Genomic DNA, 22601 nt, shown 5'->3' on the forward strand with positions numbered 1-22601 from the left:
CAGTCGGAGAGTTGTGAATCTGTGGAATTCTCTGCCTCAGAAGGCAGTGGAGGCCAATTCTCTGAATGCATTCAAGAGAGAGCTAGACAGAGCTCTTAAGGATAGCGGAGTCAGGGGGGTACGGGGAGAAGGCAGGAACGGGGTACTGATTGAGAATGATCAGCCATGATCACATTGAATGGTGGTGCTGGCTCGAAGGGCCGAATGGCCTCCTCCTGCACCTGTTGTCTATTGTCTATTGAGATTGGCAGATCCTAGATTAGTACGGGTGTCAAGGGTTATGGGGAGGAGGCAGGAGAACGGGGTTGAAAAGGAAAGATGGATCTGCCATGATTGAATGGCGGCGTAGATTCAACGGCAGATCATTCGATGGTCTGAATGGCCTAATGCTGCTCCTATGACTTATGAACTTAGAGATGTTTATTAATGAGCAAGTTACCAGTAAATAAATGATGCTTGACATTTACTTACAAATCAGGTCATGACCCGAGGCTTCGATCTGATATTGACGCTTAAACCATTCCTCTTAAATCACGTCGCTACATTAAAATCAATGGCAAAGCACTCCCTGCATCCTTGATTGTGGGTTGCCCACACACTGTTACTGGAAACTAACATAAATTCAAGCTTAAGATAGACACAAAAAGTTGGAGTATCTCAGCAAGTCAAGCAGCATCTCTGGAGAAAATCTGGAACAGGTGACGTTTTCGGTTCGAGACCCTTCAGATTGAAGATGGGTCTCGACCCAAAACATCACCTATTCCTTTTCCCCAGAGATGCTGCCTGGCCCGCTGAGTTACTCCAGCTTTTTGTGCCTATCTTCGGTTTAAACCAGCATCGGTGGTTTCTTCCTTACACATCAATTCAAACTTGATGATTTGTTTCGGCTTGTACTCGCTGGAATTTAGAAGATTGAGGGGGGATCTTATAGAAACTTACAAAATTCTTAAGGGGTTGGACAGGCTAGATGCAGGAAGATTGTTCCCGATGTTGGGGAAGTCCAGAACAAGGGGTCACAGTTTAAGGATAAGGGAAAGTCTTTTAGGACCGAGATGAGAACGTTTTTTTTCACACAGAGAGTGGTGAATCTGTGGAATTCTCTGCCACAGAAGGTAGTTGAGGCTAGTTCATTGGCTATATTTAAGAGGGAGTTAGATGTGGCCCTTGTGGCTAAAGGGATCAGAGGGTATGGAGAGAAGGCAGGTACGGGATGCTGAGTTGGATGATCAGCCATGATCATATTGAATGGCGGTGCAGGCTCGAAGGGCCGAATGGCCTACTCCTGCACCTATTTTCTGTTTCTATCTGGCACTGAGCTACAGCTGAAGAAATAATAACAGTCTGAAGAAGGGTCTCAACCCGAAATGTCACCCACTCCATCTTTCCAGATATGCTGCTTGTACCGCTGAGTTACTACAGCATTTTGTGTCCATCTTTGGTGTAAATCAGCATCTGCAGTTCCTTCCTACACAATGGCAAATTGCAGGATGTAGCTTTTGTAATTTCACATTTGTATTTGGGCAAAGTCAATTGGCATCAAAGTGAAGCCATTTAAATAATCAATTCCCGTGACATAATTAGGAAGGTGGTTTTGGCTGAAGGGGGTTCACTCATTTAAGCCTGCAAAGTTGCTGAAACATGCAACATTAACCCGCAAAAGCCAGGTAGCTTATAGAAACTAGGTAGTGTTAACCAAGTTTTTGCTATATCAGTATCTCTTCAATGGCAAGGAAACCAGATTTTGGTCATAATTATTTTTAATGTATATGATTTACAAGGCCCTGATTAGACAAATTTAAACATTAGGATGTAGGATATAACATAAACCAGATACAGTTTAAGCAAATGTAAAAGCAGAGAAACATACACATCCCACTTTATATTTTTGCTGCACTTCAAACCCATTTCTCCAAATTAGAAAAAAAAATTCTAGTCAACAAAAGATTGCTATTAAGCAGTTTTACCATGTCTTTGCAAAAGCAAAACTCATTTTAGATTTGCTAAATTCCTAGTGTTTGTTGCTAAAAAAAAGTCAGATTTAGTGCAATCAGATTTCAACAGTACCACCGAATTAGCAATCATCTCAGACTAATATTTAATAGTATGCAATAGATAAAGAATTGAGGTAATTTCAAAGTTAACAGTAAGAATCTTTTACAGAAAATGCTTCTTATTGCTGGTAGTATTGCTGCTGAGGGTAGGGGTATCCAGGCTGTTGGGGCTGCTGTGCACTTTGGAAAGGTTGCTGTGCAGGAGGCTGGTACGGCATGTACGGCATGTTGTACTGCCCATAACCAAATTGGCTGTATCCCATTTGCATGGGCATTGGGTAATACCTGCAAAATAAAGCATGCAATGTTAAAAAAAAGAATGGATCATACTTCAAAAATCACAACATTTAGGCTCCTACAAAAATGGAAACCAGTGACTTAAGAGATGTGAGATTTAGACTGCAAACATTGTCAACGGTCAGCTTTTGCAATCTCTCTTCCTCTGTCTCAGTTCAGTTTAGTTTATGATCACGTGTATCGAGGTACAGTGAAAAGCTTTTCGTCTCCTTCATTCACGTTTTGTTTTGCTGATTTTTGTTGCAATACACCGTTATGTTTCTATTTTAAACTTCATGCCTTCTTGAAACGTAAACCAGTACAGTACAAGAACAGGCTCTTCGGCCCACAAGGCCTGTGCTGAACATAATCCTGACCGGGTGCTTGTCTGTATAGAATTTGTACAATAGACAATAGACAATAGACAAGGCCTTCTCCCCATACCCCCTGACTCCGCTATCCTTAAGAGCTCTATCCAGCTCTCTCTTGAATGCATTCAGAGAATTGGCCTCCACTGCCTTCTGAGGCAGAGAATTCCACAGATTCACAACTCTCTGACTGAAAAAGTTTTTTCTCATCTCAGTTCTAAATGGCCTACCCCTTATTCTTAAAATGTGGCCCCTTGTTCTGGACTCCCCCAACATTGGGAACATGTTTCCTGCCTCTAACGTGTCCAACCCCTTAATAATCTTATACGTTTCGATAAGATCTCCTCTCATCCTTCTAAATTCCAGTGTATACAAGCCAAGTCGCTCCAGTCTTTCAACATATGACAGTCCCGCCATTCCGGGAATTAACCTAGTAAACCTACGCTGCACGTTCTCCCGGTGACCTGTGCGGGTTTTCTCCTAGATCTTCGGTTTCTTCCCACACTCCAAAGACGTACAGGTTTGTAGGCTAATTGGCTTGGTATGACTGTAAATTGTCCCTCTTGTTTGTACGATAGTGTTAGTGTGTAGGGACAGCCGGTGGGTGGGTGCGGACCCGGTGGGTGGGTGCGGACCCGGTGGGCCAAAGGGCCTGTTTCTGCGCTGTAGCTCTGAACTAAACTAAACCTTCTTTGTTTGCAAATGTAAAAATGTACATTTATGAGCAAAGGGTTTGGAACGGAATAGAATGAGAGCTGAAAATTGTTGAAATGCTAAACAAGAACAATAAATCAAAACATTGCTTTAGCTTCCCCTATTTCTCTGCAATTTCATTTAACAACTAACCATGAAACAAAGTTGAATAGACAATAGGTGCAGGAGGAGGCCATTCGAGCCAGCACTGCCATTCAATGTGACCATGGCTGATCATTCACAATCAGTACCCCGTTCCTGCCTTCTCCCCATACCCCCTGACTCCGCTATCCTTAAGAGCTCTATCTAGCTCTCTCTTGAATGCATTCAGAGAATTGGCCTCCACTGCCCTCTGAGGCAGTGAATTCCACTTCTACGGCAGAGAATTCCACTTCTGAGGCAGAGAATTCAACTGAATGTGTGAATACACTTTCAGTTGTAAAACAATGGATGAAGTTTTCCAAACTCAAACTAACTTACATTATGCAGGGGATCATGTTTGCCCCATTACTTAAAATGACAGTATTTTACCTTGAGCCATAGTGAGAGCACCTACCCAGGATATCCTTGATATGAGGGGTATGGAGGCCCCTGGGCCTGGGATGGCACACCCGTGCCTCCGATATGGGCTGGTGAAGCAGAACCCGGAGCACTAGCTGGAGCTGAAGCTGGAGCACTCATGCCTGCGGCTGTGCCAAACGAAGTCGGTGGGTAATTGGATCCAATAGATGGCGGAGGAGGGCGGGCAGGAGGCTGAGGTTTGGGTTGCTGTAAAAAGAGCGCTTGGAATGAAACTGAAATCTGCTTTCATTTTATCATTTGTGAATCTTTGTGCTGAACGTATTTCCTGCAAAACAAAAAGTCCTGCAAAAGCATGCACCTCCAGAAATCCAGTTAGTGACGATATTATCAAAAACAACCAATCCAACACCCAAGATGACTTTATCTAAAGATATTAGCACCACCACCACCCATAAGATAGCTTGTTCAAGCAGGCTGGTCCAACTTTGCTACCACATATCAGTTTATGGATTTTATTTTTAAATCATGTATTCAATGTTGTTTGGGAGACAAAGTAACCGTTTGCATTCAATACATGTTAACATTCAATTTAGAAGCAATTTAACAAACTTAATGGAAATGAAAAGGACATAAAAAATGACGACCATGATGCAAAGTTGGATGTGAAAATGCCTTCAATTGTAAAACAACAAATGTTTAATGTGTGAGCTACCTGTTCCATAACCAATCCAGCTTTCATGCACAAAGGAAACATGTTTGCCCCATTGCTTCATAGAATTACTTATTTTAAACCGCAATTATAGAGTACATTTGTTATATGTGTGGAGGACAACAAGAATGAAAACATCTAACTTGAAAAACACTCCTATTTGGCTCATGGTTTGCTCTGCTTAAAAATATACCCGAATCTCATGTCAAATTCTTCCAGCAATCCTAGTGAATTTTGTTCTTTAAATTAATTCTGTAAAAGCAGCCGCCATTTTGTAATCCAGAATAACCAATAGAAGTTGACACACAGAAAGAGAAATCAACAATACAGCTTAGGCTGGACAGGAAGAAGACTAAATGGAGGTTAGCGTTTGGAATCTGGGGAGAAAATTTGAATGAAGGTCAGGTGAAAGAATAGAAAAATGGAATTCTGACTAATAAAAATAAGGCAAGCTCAACGGCCGATTGGGAGCGGCCATTTTGGGTGAGGGCCTTTGTTGAGGTACAATGCTGTGTTGCGGGTAAGTGCGAGTCTTTGGCACAAGAGTTTTAAGTGCTGTGTTGAGGGAAAGTGTGAGTCTTTGGCACAAGAGTGAATCTGAGGCAAGGAGGCTGAGCAGAGCAGGACAGAAGGAAAAGGTAGTTTGCTATTCTGAGAGACTCTTGTGATTTTTCTTTCTTGGTTTAGTGCAGTAGTAATGGCAGGTAGAATGGTGCAATGTTCCTCCTGCAGGATATGGGAAGTCAGGAAACCTGCTGGTGTCCCTGATGACTACACCTATGGGAATTGTGGTCCGGGTGCTGCTCCTTAGGGAACTAGAGCTGCATGACCTCAGGGTCATCTGGGAGAATGTGGACATAGTTTAGTTAAGAGACACAGCGTGGAAACAGGCTCTTCAGCCCATGGAGTCCTTGCCGACCAGTGACCTGTACACTAGTTCTATCCTACACACTAGGTTCGATTGCCTCCAGGCAATTCAGGACATTTGCTACCGGCGGTGCCTGCGGAAGGCACGCAGCATCATCAAGGACCACAGCCACCCAGCACGCAGGCTGTTCTCCTTGTTACCGTCAGGCAGACGATACATGAGTATGGCTGCGCGTACCACCAGACTTAAGAACAGTTTCTACCATCAGGCCATCAGGCTTCTGAACTCATAAACACATTTCAAATCATAAATGTTGATTATTTTTAATATTGTCTATTTACCTATTTTTAATATTGTCTTTTTTCCTTACTAATGTCATTTTTTAAATCTTATTTATCCTTGGAATATTACTGCTGAGGTGACCCGTTGTCTTGTCAAATACATTTCATTGTACCGTTGACCCTGTGCCAACCTGCATATGGCAAATAACATTTATTATTATTATTATTTACAGAAGCCAATAAACCCACAAACCTGCACATCGTTGAAATGTGTGAGGAAACCGGAGCACCCAGCGAAAGCCCACATGGGCGGCACGGTAGCGCAGCGGTAGAGTTGCTGCTTTACAGCGAATGCAGCGCCGGAGACTCAGGTTCGATCCTGACTACGGGTGCTGCACTGTAAGGAGTTTGTACGTTCTCCCCGTGACCTGCGTGGGTTTTCTCCGAGATCTTCGGTTTCCTCCCACACTCCAAAGACGTACAGGTATGTAGGTTAATTGGCGGGTAAATGTAAAAATTGTCCCTAGTGGGTGTAGGATAGTGTTAATGTACGGGGATCACTGGGCGGCACGGACTTGGAGGGCCGAAAAGGCCTGTTTCCGGCTGTATATATATGATATGATATGGTCACAGGGAGAAGGTACAAACTCCCGCTTCTTTAATAAGGTTTATAGCGAAGTACAGGAAGAGAGTAGATGGGTGGCCACTAGCGAGGGGAGTAGACAGAGAGTGCAGGTTACCCCTGTGGCCATTCCCCTTCAATACAGGTATATCCTTTGGGATACTGTTGGGGGAATGAACCAAGAGACTCCAGCATTTTTTGCGTCTGCATTAACTGAAAATTTTCGCCTCAGGAAGAGATCAAATTAAATGCTAGCCAATCGCAGTCTCAAAAGGATCAAACTAAAACTTATTTTACCAATTCACTACAACAGTTTGGCTCTACCCTCTTCTGCCAAAACCATTTATAGTTCCTATGCTGCAAAAAAAAAACAGTTCTATATCTTTTTCCACTGCTATCACCCCCCTCTCCCCCCCAGTCTCTTCCATTAACAGATGTTGAAGTCTCCCAGTCTGTCATCACTTAAACTCTCATTATGAGAGTGTGGATAATAATCACTGATTTGTGCCTATACAGAGTTTTTAGCATTGTAAAATGTGCTAAAGGGGGGATCTTATAGAAACTTCCAAAATTCTTAAGGGGTTGGACAGGCTAGATGCAGGAAGATTGTTCCCGATGTTGGGGAAGTCCAGAACAAGGGGTCACAGTTTAAGGATAAGGGGGAAGTCTTTTAGGACCGAGATGAGAAAGTTTTTTTTCCACACAGAGAGTGGTGAATCTGTGGAATTCTCTGCCACAGAGGGCAGTTGAGGCCAGTTCATTGGCTATATTTAAGAGGGAGTTAGATGTGGCCCTTGTGGCTAAAGGGATCAGGGGGTATGGAGAGAAGGCAGGTACGGGATGCTGAGTTGGATGATCAGCCATGATCATATTGAATGGCGGTGCAGGCTCGAAGGGCCGAATGGCCTACTCCTGCACTTATTTTCTATGTTTCTATGTTCCAAGTTATTTTATGGAAACATTCGAGTTGCTGCCTTGCAGCGCTTACAGCACCAGAGATCCAGGTTCGATCCTGACTGCAGGTGCTGTCTTTACGGAGTTTGTACATTCTCCCCGTGACTCTGTGCACAAGACTTACAGGTTTGTCTGTTAATGGGCTTGTTATAAATGTAAAAATGTCACTAGAGTGCGTAGAGTAAACTCAGTGTGCGGGGATCGCTAGTCGGCAAGGACTCAGTGGGTCAAAGGGCCTGTTTCCGCGCTGTATTTCTAAACTAAACAAGTAATAAAAAAGAAATTGAATGACAAGGTGAAATCATTGCGAATGCAAAGTGCAAGATAAGTCCTGACAAGTTGTCAAATCCAAAATATAAAACATTTCAATCTCCATCAAGTCCAATTGTATACTCTGTGAATTATTTTGTGTATACTGTAATCTCTCAAACTGCCTGCCACACACACAACAAACCTACAGAACAAAATAGTTAAAAATAACTACATTTTCACAACCACTGGATGAAGATGGAGAACATTCAGGAGTCTGCGTTTTGGATTGCTGGAAAACAAACAACATTTTGAATGGGACTGAAGAAAATGTTACACAGTAAAGAAACGTTCATCTCTAATCTTAGAAAATGCCATCAGTGCTAATTTGCTGCATGTCACAAATTCTTTGATTTCACATACCATGGAGAGTTCTCAGAAATGATCCATTTAAAAAAAAATGTGTATAAAACTTAGAATGCAGCACAAACAATAAACATCTTGTTCCATAAAAGGAACTGCAGAAATCCTACTGCAGATATTTCTTTCTCGATGTCAAATGATTGCGATCAGAAAGATTTTTACTTACAAATACAGATCTGGGTGCAGGGGTTGGACCAGCGGCGGATTCATTGACAGAGACTGCGGTCTGGTATGCAGGTGCTGCTAGAACATTAGGCGCACTGGGTTCTCTAGCCATGCTCTGCTGCATATCCCTATTAAGCCAAAAAAGGTCATATTAAGAACTTGAATACTTAGTCTCCGGGTCGCGGGGCTTGGGTCGGCCCGCTGCGGACCTTTCACAGTCTGGCGCGGCCTGGAACGTGGCAACTTCAACAGCCTGACCGTGGGAGAAGACGGCAGGGGAAGAGACAATACATTCTGGCCTTCCATCACAGTGAGGAGGTGACTGGAGGAGACTCACTGTGATGGATGTTTCTTTTGTTTTGTTTCTTTTGTGTTGGTTTGTGGTTGTGTGTGTAATCGCTTATTTTATTGCTCTTACTGTTGGACTGTGGGTGACGAAATCTCGTCCAAAAGACTTGGTTTTTTTGGATGACAATAAAGGTCATTCTGATTCTTTCCTGCTGTTTCATTAGAATATCAAGGCTTTTGTTGCGTGCTAACCAGTCAGCAGAAAGACAATACATGATTGTCGAGCCATCCACTGCGTACTGGTACATGATAAAGGGAATAACGTTCAGTACAAGATAAAGCCAGTGAAGCCCGATTAACGATAGTCCAAGTGTATGTAGCCAATGAGTTTAGTTTATTGTCACCGAGGTACAGTGAAAAGCTTTTGTTGCGTTCTAAGCAGTCAGCAAAAGACAATACATAATTACAGTTGAGCCATTTACAGTGTCTAGATAAATGACAAGGGGATAACATTTAGTGCAAGGTAAAGCCAGTAAAGTCCGATCAAAGATAGTCCGAGGGTCACCATTGAGGTAGATAGCAGTTCAGGATTGTTCTCTCAGGAAGAACCTGTCCCTGAATCTGGAAGTGTGCGTTTTCAAACTTCTGTACCTCTTGCCTGATGGGAGAGGGGAGAAGGGGTAGTGACCGGGGTGAGACTGCTCCTTGGTTATGATGGTGAGCCTTGCCAGGGCAGCGTGAAGTGTAGATGGAGTCAATGGAATAAGGGAGGTTGGTTTGTGCGATGGTCTGGGATGCGCCCACAATTCTCTGCAGTTGCTTGTGATCTTGGGCGGAGCTGTTCCCAAACCATGCCCTGATGCATCCTGATAAAATGCTTTCGACGGTGCATTTTAGAAGTTGGTGAGAGTTGTTGGGGATTAACAGTGACTTGTTCATATGGATTTGGAACTGGATTGTTGACAGAAGATAGAGGGTTGCAGTGGAAGGACAATATTCAGGTTGGAGGTCAGTGACCAGTGAAGTCTCGCAGGTATCTGTGCTGGGCCCTCTGCTGCTTGTGATATATAGAAATGACACGGACGTAAACATAGATGACACCGACGCAAACGCATCATCGATGGGTTAGTTACGAGGTTCGCAGATGACAACAAGATTGCTAGTGTGACCGATTGTTAGGAAGGCTGTCAAAGTATACAGCAGGATATATTGTTATGGAACGAGCTGTCGGAGGAGGCAGGTACTACAACATTGAAGAAACATTTTAAACAGGTACATGGATAGGATCCGTTTAGAGGGGTATGGGCCTAACACTGGGAGGTGGGACTAGTGCAGATGAGGCATGCCGGTAGGCGTGGGCAAGTTGGGCAAACAGATACGCAAAGAGTCACGCTGTATAACTTTGTATAGATCAGATATAGGAATGAGAAGAGAAATGGCAGATGGACTTTAATCTGAGCAAGTGCGAGCTGCTACATTTTGGGAGGTCAAGTGCAAGGGAAATAAAAACCATTAGTGGCATGACCCGTAACAGCATTAATGTACTGAGGGATCTTGAGGTCCAAATTCATAACTCCCTGAAAGTGTCAACACAAGTAGACAGAGCAGTAACAGATGGTGGTCTTAATTCTTAACTTTAGTCCTACCTGGAGAGCACCATTTAGTTAAGGTTGCAACCCCAGAAATCAGAAGCAGAAAAACACTGTGTGAATGTTAACATGAAGCCAGAAATAATGCAACAATAGATAATTACTTAAAGGGTGACAATGTCGCAAAGTCAGTACAAAATTTCTGTAAATAAATGCCATGCAAAATGATCAGAATTTCTGAAAAATAAACTGAAAATTTGCACTCACTTTAAAAGTTCATCTCTTTCAGTCTTGCGAGCAAACACAATGTCAGAACATTTCGTTTGGAACTTCACGAGGATTTCAGTGAGCCCATTGTAGAACTACAAATAAGAGATCAATAGTCAATAGTCGTTTATTTGTCACATGTTCACATCTAATATCGAAACATTTTTTCCTTGTCATAATTATGTAACTGCTATAATTTAACGAGCTCTTCATTAGTAAAACCTAGGAGAATAGTTACAGGTTTAAAATGTGGCTGCATATGAAAGGGATGGGGCTAGAACTAGGGTCTGTATCCATTGTTCTGTATTTGAAATCTCTACCCAATTATATGCTAGTTGAAACAAAAAGTTACCATTGATTCCTCTCACAGAGAGAGCGATAGAGGCATTGAGCATGGAAACAGGCCCTTCAGCCCAATTTTTCCATGCCGACCAATTTGCCCCATCTACACTAATCCCATCCGCCTGCATTAGGCCCATATCCGTCTAAACCTTTCCATCCAAGGACCCAAACAGTCTTTCCAGGTGAGACAAAGGTTCACCTGCACCTCCTCCAACCTCATCTATTGCATCCGCTGCTCTAGATGCCAACTTATTTACATCGGCGAAACCAAGCGCAGGCTCGGCGATCGCTTCGCTGAACACCTGCACTCGGTCCGCATTAACAAAACTGATCTCCCGGTGGCCGAGCACTTTAACTCCCCCTCCCATTCCCAGTCTGACCTTTCTGTCATGGGCCTCCTCCATGTGAGGCCCACCGGAAATTGGAGGAACAGCACCTCATATTTCGCCTGGGCAGTTTGCAGCCCAGTGGTATGAACATCGACTTCTCCAACTTTAGATAGTTCCTCTGTCCCTCCCTTCCCCTCCTCCTTCCCAGATCTCCCTCTATCTTCCTGTCTCCACCTATATCCTTCCTTTGTCCCGCCCCCCTGACATCAGTCTGAAGAAGGGACTCGACCCGAAACGTCACCCATTTCTTCTCTCCCGAGATGCTGCCTGACCTGCTGAGTTACTCCAGCATTTTGTGAATAAACCTTTCCTATCCATGTACTTGCCCACATGCCTCAGAGATCATTGAGAAGTTGTGGGCTAGGTGAAAACAAACACTCACTAATTTAACTTAGAAAACATTCCTTATAGGCGGTTCCATTGACACTGCTCGGCCAGCTGAGTATTTCCAGCATTTTTTGTTTATATTTCCAACATAGTTGAGCATTTGACTAGGCAACAATCTGAAAATCACAATTTGTTTTCCTTTCCATGTGTGCACTTTGAAACTTTAAGCTTTTCATTTTTACCTCAGAAAGTTGGAAAAAAATTGCAAGTAACAGAGATAATGACAGACTCATAAATCAGCACGTGAAAAACGACTGAAAAGAAAACGTTGCAAAAATCACAAATTTTCTGTCTGCTAAACATGATCAACCCATTACCAAATAGTAAACTAATGTGTAAATTTAAGGACCACATGTGAAATTAAAATACTTAAAATTATATTTTCTTCCCCCAAAACTTAAAGTAGAAGTTGAAATACTCACTTTGGTGCCTTCTCTCAAATTACCCACAAGCTCAACAAATTGATCATGTGCTGCTGCCAATTTCTTAAGTATTTCTTCCCTCTGATTAGCATCGTTGTTTGATCGTGAGGACTTTGAAAATTCTTCATGAGCACTCTGGAACAGAAATTAAATTCTGAGTCAGTGCTTTCAAACTTCGCAGTGATAAGATCATTTTGACTACAGATTCAGCAAAGAGGCACACTGAACACACAAACACTTAATAAGCAATTCCCAAGCAAAATGTTATACTATTCAGAGCACTGATCCAGTTGCTGCTCGTCACATAACACCCACAATCTCTGAACAATCTTGTTCCCCCCCCCAACCCGAAATGTTTAACTTGTCATTGACTTTCAAAAGCTGACCAGGTGTGCTCTCACTTTTTATTTCAGACGGTATTGGTTTCTTTAGTAATCACAGGGTGTGTGGGGGAGGGGAGGGCTGGGATGCAGCTCAAAAGTGGGTGCACCAGGAGGAGTGAAAGCATGAGCGAGGGAAGGGAGAAACAGAGTGAGGAAACATAGAAAATAGGTGCAGCAGTAGGCCATTCGGCCCTTCGAACCTGTACCGCCATTCAATATAATCATGGCTGATCATCCAGCTCAGTATCCTGTACCTGCCTTCTCTCCATACCCCCTGATCCCTTTAGCCACAAGGGCCACATCTAACTCCCTCTTAAATATAGCCAATGAACTGGCCTCAACTACCTTCTGTGGCAGAGAATTCCACAGATTCACCACTCTCTGTGTGAAAAAAAACGTTCTCATCTCGGTCCTAAAAGACTTCCCCCTTATCCTTAAACTGTGACCCCTTGTTCTGGACTTCCCCAACATCGGGAACAATCTTCCTGCATCTAGCCTGTCCAACCCCTTAAGAATTTTGTAAGTTTCTATAAGATCCCCCCTCAATCTTCTAAATTCCAGCGAGTACAAGCCGAGTCTATCCAGTCTTTCTTCATATGAAAGTCCTGCCATCCCAGGAATCAATCTGGTGAACCTTCTCTGTACTCCCTCTATGGCAAGAATGTCTTTCCTCAGATTAGGAGACCAAAACTGTACGCAATACTCCAGGTGTGGTCTCACCAATGCCCTGTACAACTGCAGCAGAACCTCCCTGCTCCTATACTCAAATCTCCTCGCAATGAATGCCAACATACCATTCGCTTTCTTCACTGCCTGCTGCACCTGCATGCCTACTTTCAATGACTGGTGTACCACAACACCCAGGTCTCGTTGCATCTCCCTTTCACCTAATCGGCCACCATTCAGGTAATAGTCTGCTTTCCTATTCTTGCCACCAAAGTGGATAACCTCACATTTATCCACATCATACTGCATCTGCCATGCATTTGCCCACTCACCTAACCTATCCAAGTCACTCTGCAGCCTCCTCGCATCCTCCTCACAGCTAACACTGCCCCCCAGCTTCGTGTCATCCGCAAACTTGGAGATGTTGCATTCAATTCCCTCGTCCAAATCATTAATATATATTGTAAATAGCTGGGGTCCCAGCACTGAGCATTGCGGTACCCCACTAGTCACTGCCTGCCATTCTGAACAGAAGTTAAAGTGTTGTACTTAAATGCGCGTAGTATAAAAAATAAAGTGGATGAGCTTGAGGCTCAGTTAGTCATGGGCAAGTATGATGTTGTAGGGATCACTGAGACATGGCTACAAGAGGACCAGGGCTGGGAACTGAATATTCAGGGGTACACAACGTATAGAAAAGACAGACAGGTGGGCAGAGGGGGTGGGGTTGCTCTGATGGTAAGGAATGATATTCATTCCCTTGCAAGGGGTGACATAGAATCAGGAGATGTTGAATCAGTATGGATAGAAATGAGAAATTGTAAGGGTAAAAAGACCCTAATGGGAGTTATCTATAGGCCCCCAAACAGTAGCCTCGACATAGGGTGCAAGTTGAATCAGGAGATAAAATTGGCGTGTCAAAAATGTAATGCTACGGTGGTTATGGGAGATTTCAACATGCAGGTAGACTGGGAAAATCAGGTTGGAAATGGACCCCAGGAAAGAGAGTTTGTAGAGTGCCTTCGAGATGGATTCTTAGAACAGCTTGTACTGGAGCCTACCAGGGAGAAGGCAATTCTGGATTTAGTGTTGTGTAATGATCCTGATCTGATAAGGGGACTAGAGGTAAAAGAGCCATTAGGAGGCAGTGATCACAACATGATAAGTTTTACTCTGCAAATGGAAAGGCAGAAGGGAAAATCGGAAGTGTCGGTATTACAGTATAGCAAAGGGGATTACAGAGGCATGAGGCAGGAGCTGGCCAAAATTGATTGGAAGGAGGCCCTAGCAGGGAAGACGGTAGAACAGCAATGGCAGGTATTCCTGGGAATAATGCAGAGGTTGCAGGATCAATTTATTCCAAAGAGGTGGAAAGACTCTAAGGGGAGTAAGAGACACCTGTGGCTGACAAGGGAAGTCAGGGACAGCATAAAAATTAAGGAGAGGAAGTATAACATAGCAAAGAAGAGTGGGAAGACAGAGGATTGGGACTCTTTTAAAGAGCAACAAAAGTTAACTAAAAAGGCAATACGGGGAGAAAAGATGAGGTACGAGGGTAAACTAGCCAATAATATAAAGGAGGATAGCAAAAGTTTTTTTAGGTACGTGAAGAGGAAAAAAATAGTCAAGGCAAATGTGGGTCCCTTGAAGACAGAAGCTGGGGAATTTATTATGGGGAACAAAGAAATGGCAGACGAGTTAAACCGTTACTTTGGATCTGTCTTCACTGAGGAAGATACACACAATCTCCCAAATGTTCTAGGGGCCGGAGAACCTAGGGTGATGGAGGAACTGAAGGAAATCCACATTAGGCAGGAAATGGTTTTGGGCAGACTGATGGGACTGAAGGCTGATAAATCCCCAGGACCTGATGGTCTGCATCCCAGAGTACTTAAGGAGGTGGCTCTAGAAATAGTGGAAGCATTGGAGATCATTTTTCAATGTTCTATAGATTCAGGATCAGTTCCTGTGGATTGGAGGATAGCAAATGTTATCCCACTTTTTAAGAAAGGAGGGAGAGAGAAAACGGGTAATTATAGACCAGTTAGTCTGACATCAGTGGTGGGGAAGATGCTGGAGTCAATTATAAAAGACGAAATTACTGAGCATTTGGATAGCAGTAACGGGATCATTCCGAGTCAGCATGGATTTACGAAGGGGAAATCATGCTTGACAAATCTACTGGAATTTTTTGAGGATGTAACTAGGAAAATTGACAAGGGAGAGTCAGTGGATGTGGTGTACCTCGACTTTCAGAAAGCCTTCGACAAGGTCCCACATAGGAGATTAGTGGTCAAAATTAGGGCACATGGTATTGGGGGTAGGGTACTGACATGGATAGAAAATTGGTTGACAGACAGAAAGCAAAGAGTGGGGATAAATGGGTCCCTTTCGGAATGGCAGGCAGTGACCAGTGGGGTACCGCAAGGTTCGGTGCTGGGACCCCAGCTATTTACGATATACATTAATGACTTAGACGAAGGGATTAAAAGTACCATTAGCAAATTTGCAGATGATACTAAGTTGGGGGGTAGTGTGAATTGTGAGGAAGATGCAATAAAGCTGCAGGGTGACTTGGACAGGTTGTGTGAGTGGGCGGATACATGGCAGATGCAGTTTAATGTAGATAAGTGTGAGGTTATTCACTTTGGAAGTAAGAATAGAAAGGCAGATTATTATCTGAATGGTGTCAAGTTAGGAGGAGGGGGAGTTCAACGAGATCTGGGTGTCCTAGTGCATCAGTCAATGAAAGGAAGCATGCAGGTTCAGCAGGCAGTGAAGAAAGCCAATGGAATGTTGGCCTTCGTAACAAGAGGAGTTGAGTTTAGGAGCAAAGAGGTCCTTCTACAGTTGTACCGGGCCCTGGTGAGACCGCACCTGGAGTACTGTGTGCAGTTTTGGTCTCCAAATTTGAGGAAGGATATTCTTGCTATGGAGGGCGTGCAGCGTAGGTTCACTAGGTTAATTCCCGGAATGGCGGGACTGTCGTATGTTGAAAGGCTGGAGCGATTGGGCTTGTATACACTGGAATTTAGAAGGATGAGGGGGGATCTTATTGAAACATATAAGATAATTAGGGGATTGGACACATTAGAGGCAGATAACATGTTCCCAATGTTGGGGGAGTCCAGAACAAGGGGCCACAGTTTGAGAATAAGGGGTAGGCCATTTAGAACGGAGATGAGGAAGAACTTTTTCAGTCAGAGGGTGGTGAAGGTGTGGAATTCTCTGCCTCAGAAGGCAGTGGAGGCCAGTTCGTTGGATGCTTTCAAGAGAGAGCTGGATAGAGCTCTTAAGGATAGCGGAGTGAAGGGGTATGGGGAGAAGGCAGGAACGGGGTATTGATTGAGAGTGATCAGCCATGATCGCATTGAATGGCGGTGCTGGCTCGAAGGGCTGAATGGCCTACTCCTGCACCTATTGTCTATTGTCTATTGTCTGTTGACCCGTTTATTCCTACTCTTTGCTTCCTGTCTGCCAGCCAGTTCTCTATCCACAACAATACTGAACCCACAATACCGTGTGCTTTAAGTTTGCATACTAATCTCTTATGTGGGACCTTGTCGAAAGCCTTCTGGAAGTCCAGATATAACACATCCACTGGTTCTCCCTTATCCACTCTACTAGTTACATCCTCGAAAAATTCTATAAGATTCGCCAGACATGATTTACCTTTCATAAATCCATGCTGACTTTGTCCAATAATTTCACCACTTTCCAAATGTGCTGCTATCCCATCTTTAATAACTGACTAGCATTTTCCCCACTACCGATGTTAGACTAACTGGTCTATAATTCCCCGTTTTCTCTCTCCCTCCCTTTTTGAAAAGTGGGGTTACATTAGCTACCCTCCAATCCGCAGGAACTACTCCAGAATCTAAAGAGTTTTGAAAAATTATCACTAATGCATCCACTATTTCTGGGGCTACTTCCTTAAGCATTCTGGGATGCAGCCTATCTGACCCTGGGGATTTATCGGCCTTTAATCCATTCAATTTACCTAACACCACTTCCCGACTAACCTGGATTTCATTCAGATCCTCCATCTCATTTGACCCCTGGACCCCTGCTATTTCCGGCAGATTATTTATGTCTTCCTTAGTGAAGACAGAACCAAAGTAGTTATTCAATTGGTCTGCCATGTCCTTGTGTGTTTTTTTGGGGTTGGGTGGTTTGAGTGCCTGTTTGATGCTTTTATTGTTGGACTGTGTTTTTGGGGGTTTTGGGGTTGTGTAATTTGAATGCCTGTTTAGCGCTTTTATTGTTGGACTGTGTTTTTGGGGGTTTTGGGGTTGTGTGATTTGAATGCCTATTTAATGCTTTTATTGTTGGACTGTGTTTTGGGGGGTTTTGGGGTTGGGTAATTTGGGTGCCTGTTTAGTGCTTTTATTGTTGGACTGTGTTTTTAGGGGTGTAATTTTGATGCTTATTTAATGCTTTGTTGTTGGACTGTGGGTGATTGAATTAACATTTTGTTCAAGATGGCCGCGCCGTTGTGTTTGGCTGCCTGCCACTGTATGTTTCTTTTTTTTCCTAGTCAGATGTGCAGCACTTTGGTCAACGTGGGTTGTTTTTAAATGTGCTATACAAATAAATTGACTTGACTTGACTTGACTTGTTCCCCATGATCAATTCACCCGTTTCTGACTGCAAGGGACCTACATGTGTTTTAACTAATCTTTTTCTCTTCACATATCTATAAAAGCTTTTGCAGTCAGTTTTTATGTTCCCTGCCAGTTTTCTTTCAAAATCTATTTTCCCTTTCCTAATTAAGCCCTTTGTCCTCCTCTGCAGGACTCTGAATTTCTCCCAGTCCTCTGGTTGGCTGCTTTTTATTGCTAATTTGTACGCTTCATCTTTTGTTTTGATACTATCCCTAATCTCCCTTGTTAGCCACGAATGCACTACCTTCCCTGATTTATTCTTTTGCCAAACTGGGATGAACAATTGTTGTAGTTCATCCTTGCGGTCTTTAAATGCCTTCCATTGCATATCCACCGTCAACCCTTTAGGAATCAATTGCCAGTCTATCTTGGCCAATTCACGTCTCATGCCCTCAAAGTTACAAAGGAAATGAGACAGACAACGAGGCGAGAATATTATGCGAGCTGGAAGAAGAATTCTGACCCCACACCGATCAAATGTCAACCTGCACTGCCAATTTCACAGTGAAAGAGTTGTACAGCATATCTATATGCTTCGCTGAACACCTGCGCTCGGTCCGCATTAACGCAACTGATCTCCCGGTGGCCCAGCACTTTAACTCCCCCTCCCATTCCCAGTCTGACCTCTCTGTCATGGGCCTCCTCCAGTGCCATTGTGAGGCCCGCCGGAAATTGGAGGAGCAGCACCTCATATTTCGCCTGGGCAGTTTGCGGCCCGGTGGTATGAACGTCGACTTCTCCAACTTCAGATAGCTCCTCTGTCCCTCCCTTCCCCTCCTCCTTCCCAGATCTCCCTCTATCTTCCTGTCTCCACCTATATCCTTCCTTTGTCCCACCCCCGACATCAGTCTGAAGAAGGGTCTCGACCCGAAACGTCACCCATTCCTTCTCTCCCGAGATGCTGCCTGACCTGCTGAGTTACTCCAGCATTTTGTGAATAAATCTATACCCACCACATCTATGCCGACTATAATGTCGAGCTATACTCATCCCATTTGTCTGCACAACTTTCATATCCCTCTATGCCTTGCTCATTCAAGTTTTTGCTTAGATTACTCATAAATATTTTTACTGTTCTTGCCTCCCTACCTCCTCTGGCGCTCATTCAAGACACCCACTGTTCTTTGCCTGAAAAAATTACCCTTTAGATCCCCTTAAAGCACCTTCCTCTCATCTTGAACCTGTGCACTCTAGTTTTAGACAGCCCTACCATGGGAAACAGACAGTGGCGAGAGAGGCTATCTATACCTCTCGTAATTTTATATACCTCTATAATGTGATTTTTCAGCCTCGTTTGCTACAAGGAAAACTTCCCACCTTATCCAATCTCTCTTGACAACTCAAGTCTTCCAACCCAGCAGTCTAAATGTTGGACTGCTCAGTCCCAATTGTAGACTGCTCAGTCCCAATTGCTCAGGGCCATGGTCTTTTTTCTATATCAATGCTCACAATGTATGGAAATTGCAACTTCTTATTTTCCTACCGAAAACACTGCCTGACATATCACTACGTGATCCATGTTACTGGAATTTAGAAGGATGAGAGGGGATCTTATCGAAACGTATAAGATTATTAAGGGGTTGGACACGTTAGAGGCAGGAAACATGTTCCCAATGTTGGGGGAGTCCAGAACCAGGAGCCACAGTTTAAGAATAAGGGGTAGGCCATTTAGAACAGAGATGAGGAAAAAAAATTTCAGTCAGAGAGTTGTAAATCTGTGGAATTCTCTGCCTCAGAAGGCAATGGAGGTCAGTTCTCTGAATGCATTCAAGAGAGAGGTAGATAGAGCTCTTAAGGATAGCGGAGTCAGAAGGTATGGGGAGAAGGCAGGAATGGGGTACTGATTGAGAATGATCAGCCATGATCACATTGAATGGTGGTGCTGGCTCGAAGGGCCAAATGGCACCTATTGTCTATTGTTACATGCCTGAAAATACCAGCGCTTCTTTGCTGCAAGTTTTATTTAAATCTGCAGTAAAGTTTTCATGTTTTAAATTTAGTCCATCACTCCAAGAATATAATTTCCAGGTTTTGGAACCCAGAATAGAAAGGTATGGTCTTATGCGAGCTCCACTTAGTTGTAATGTTTTTTGAGTTCCAGCCTTCTTTAAATGAAGGATAATATTCCATTCAGCATCACGATGGCGCATCAATTACCTGAATCTTTGCCAGCAACTCTTCCTGCTTTTTCAAATTCTTCTGGACTTTGCCAGTGTGACTTCCATAGATTCGATCAAGCTCGGTCACAGAAACAGCTTCTTCATTTATGGCACCATCCTGAGCCAATGCAGTCAGAAACTTGCTGGACATGTCAAACTCCACTGACTTTATATCATTCTCAAGGGTTTCTCGCTCCTTCTTAACCTCAGTCAAGGAAGCAAGAAGATTCTTCAGAAGTGTAACCACCTTAGAGAAAAAACACCATCAAGTCAACTCACCAAAAAAGTTTGATTCTTTGACATTTTCAAGTTTTATAATGAAAATTAATACAAATTCATCAAAAATCTTATAAACAAGTAAAACAAAACTGAATGCAATTTAAGTTACAAACAACTTTGAGGTTTTTATATCACAAAATACTGGAGTAACTCAGCAGGTCAGGCAGCATCTCAGGAGAGAAGGAATGGGTGACGTTTCGGGTCGAGACCCTTCTTCAGACTGATGTCAGGGGGGGCGGGACAAAGGAAGGATATAGGTGGAGACAGGAAGATAGAGGGAGAACTGGGAAGGGGAGGGGAAGAGAGGGACAGAGGAACTATCTAAAGTTGGAGAAGTCGATGTTCATACCGCTGGGCTGCAAGAGGCCCAAGCGAAATATGAGGTGCTGTTCCTCCAATTTCCGTTGGGCCTCACTATGGCACTGGTGGAGGCCCTTGACAGAAAGGTCAGACTGGGAGTGGGAGGGGAAGTTGAAGTGCTCAGCCACCGGGAGATCAGGTTGGTTGAGGCGGACTAAGCGAAGGTATTGAGGGAAACGATCGCCGAGCCTGCGTTTGGTTTCGCCGATGTAAAGAAGTTGATATCTAGAGCAGCGGATACAATAGATGATGTTGGAGGAGGTGCAGGTGAACCTCTGTCTCACCTGGAAAGACTGTTTGGGTCCTTGGATGGAGTTGAGGGGGGAGGTAAAGGAACAGGTGTTGCATCTCCTGCGGTTGCAGGGGAAAGTGCCCGGGGATGGGGTGGTTTGGGTAAGAAGGGACGAGTGGACCAGGGAGTTACGGAGGGAACGGTCTCAACCTTCAAAAACAACACCTCCGAGAGTCGGATTAAGAAAATTCCCAAGGCTCTTTATCTGTACGTTAAAAATAAGAGGGTGACCAGGGAGAAGGTGGGATCGCTCAAAGATAAAGGGGCGAATCTATGCCTGCAGTCAGATTATGTAGATTCGGTACTAAAGCAGTATTTTATATTTGTATTCACCGAAGGGACTTGGGAGGACCGCAAGATCTGTGTGGAGAATGCAAATATGCTACGGCAGTTTGAGATCGAGGAGGGGGTACTGAGGCTCTTGATGTCCGTTAAGGTGGATACGTCCCAGAGGCCTGATGGGATCGATCCCAAGTAATTGAGGGTTGAAAGAGAGGAGGTTGCAGGGTCTTGACGAGGATCTTTGTTTCTTCGTTAGCCACGACAAAATCCTGGAGGACTGGAGAGTGGCCAATGTTGATCCTTGGATTAAGAAAGGAAGTAGGGAGAATATAGGGAACGATAGGCCAGTGACCTTCAATGGCAGGGAAACTACTGGAGAGAATTCTTCGGGATAGGATTTACTCCCATTTGGAAGAGAATGGGCTGATCAGGGATAGCTAGCATGGCTTTGTATGCAGCAAGTCATGTCTCACTACTTTACAGTTTTTTTAAGAATGTGACAAAGATTAATGAAGGTGTGGTGGTGTATGTTGTATACATGGATTTTTGCACGGCTTTTGATAAGGTCCCTAAGGCAGTGTTTAAGAGACGTTTAGCTGGGCACATGGAAGTGTAGCGCCATAGAGAGATATGGATCTTGTGCAGGCAGATGAAATCAGTTCAGCTAGACATCAAGTTCGGCACAAACATTTTGAACCGAAGGGCCCGTTCCCTGAGCGTGGTGTGCTGGAGTGGGTCTTCAGTCTGAAGAAGGGTCATGATCCAAAAAGTCACCTATCCATGTTCTCCATCGGTAGTGTCAGTAAGATTGTTAGTCCAGCATTGTCTCAATTTTCAAGCCAAAAACAGTGTTCAAATTAGATTATAAAAGGCCGATATTACTTTTAAATTCTATAGTTCATTGGAATGGCCTTATAGTAAGCAGTAGTGGCACAGCGGTAGAGTTGCTGCCTTACAGCGAATGCAGCGCCGGAGACTCAGGTTCGATCCTGACTACGGGCGCCGTCTGTACGGAGTTTGTACATTCTCCCCGTGACCTGCGTGGGGTTTCTCCGAGATCTTCGGTTTCCTCACACACTCCAAAGACGTACAGGTATGTAGGTTAATTGGCTGGGAAAATGTAAAAATTGTCCCTAGTGTGTGTAGGATAGTGTTAATGTGCGGGGATCGCTGGGCGGCGCGGACCCGGTCGGCCGAAGGGCCTGTTTCCGCGCTGTATCTCTAAATCTAAATCTAAAATCTAGTGAACTAGTAAACTTGAGGTCATAAGAGTCAACAGCAAAAACACATTGAAGAAACTTGGAACGAGAATTTTGTTTTTAATTCACTTTTAAAGATTACACAAAAAGTCCAAATGGTGCATTATTTCCCACAAAAAGAGCCTTCTCAACTCAGTTTATGTACTAAGTAAAAATAGGTAACACTGGGGACATTCAGAGAAGTAATGTCAGGTCTGGGACCCAAAGCCAGGTCTACATGCAACCTCAGACCTATGCTGAGGTCTTCATGGTCTCTTACCAACTCAAAGGAGTCAGTAAATAGCCGCATCATCAACAACTCAATACTCCATTAAAATTAAGTAATTACCATCCCACAAGTATTGCAGCCAGTTAACTGTTTTAGGTTATTTGAGAATATCATTTTCCCAAAG

The 22601-nt window shown here is 43.8% G+C and overlaps 1 protein-coding gene across 3 annotated transcripts in view; it reads right to left on the bottom strand.

Moving 5' to 3' along the window:
• Positions 1–1748: 1748 nt before the first annotated feature.
• The window catches only part of pdcd6ip (programmed cell death 6 interacting protein), a 79548-nt gene continuing 58695 nt past the window's right edge, over positions 1749–22601 (bottom strand). For 2 of the 3 annotated variants that reach the window (XM_078398273.1, XM_078398272.1), the window contains exons 13-18: positions 19736–19984; positions 11866–12000; positions 10326–10420; positions 8183–8309; positions 3945–4156; positions 1749–2336 (exon numbers count right to left, since the gene is read on the bottom strand). In XM_078398273.1, the coding sequence (XP_078254399.1) occupies positions 2171–2336; positions 3945–4156; positions 8183–8309; positions 10326–10420; positions 11866–12000; positions 19736–19984 (984 nt within the window). In that variant the 3' untranslated portion in view covers positions 1749–2170. Of the gene's footprint in view, positions 2337–3944; positions 4157–7828; positions 7886–8182; positions 8310–10325; positions 10421–11865; positions 12001–19735; positions 19985–22601 lie in introns of all 3 variants that reach the window. The other variant, XM_078398274.1, reaches the window with a different exon arrangement.

Source organism: Rhinoraja longicauda, chromosome 4 (assembly GCF_053455715.1).
Source record: "Rhinoraja longicauda isolate Sanriku21f chromosome 4, sRhiLon1.1, whole genome shotgun sequence".
Lineage (NCBI taxonomy): Eukaryota > Metazoa > Chordata > Chondrichthyes > Rajiformes > Arhynchobatidae > Rhinoraja > Rhinoraja longicauda.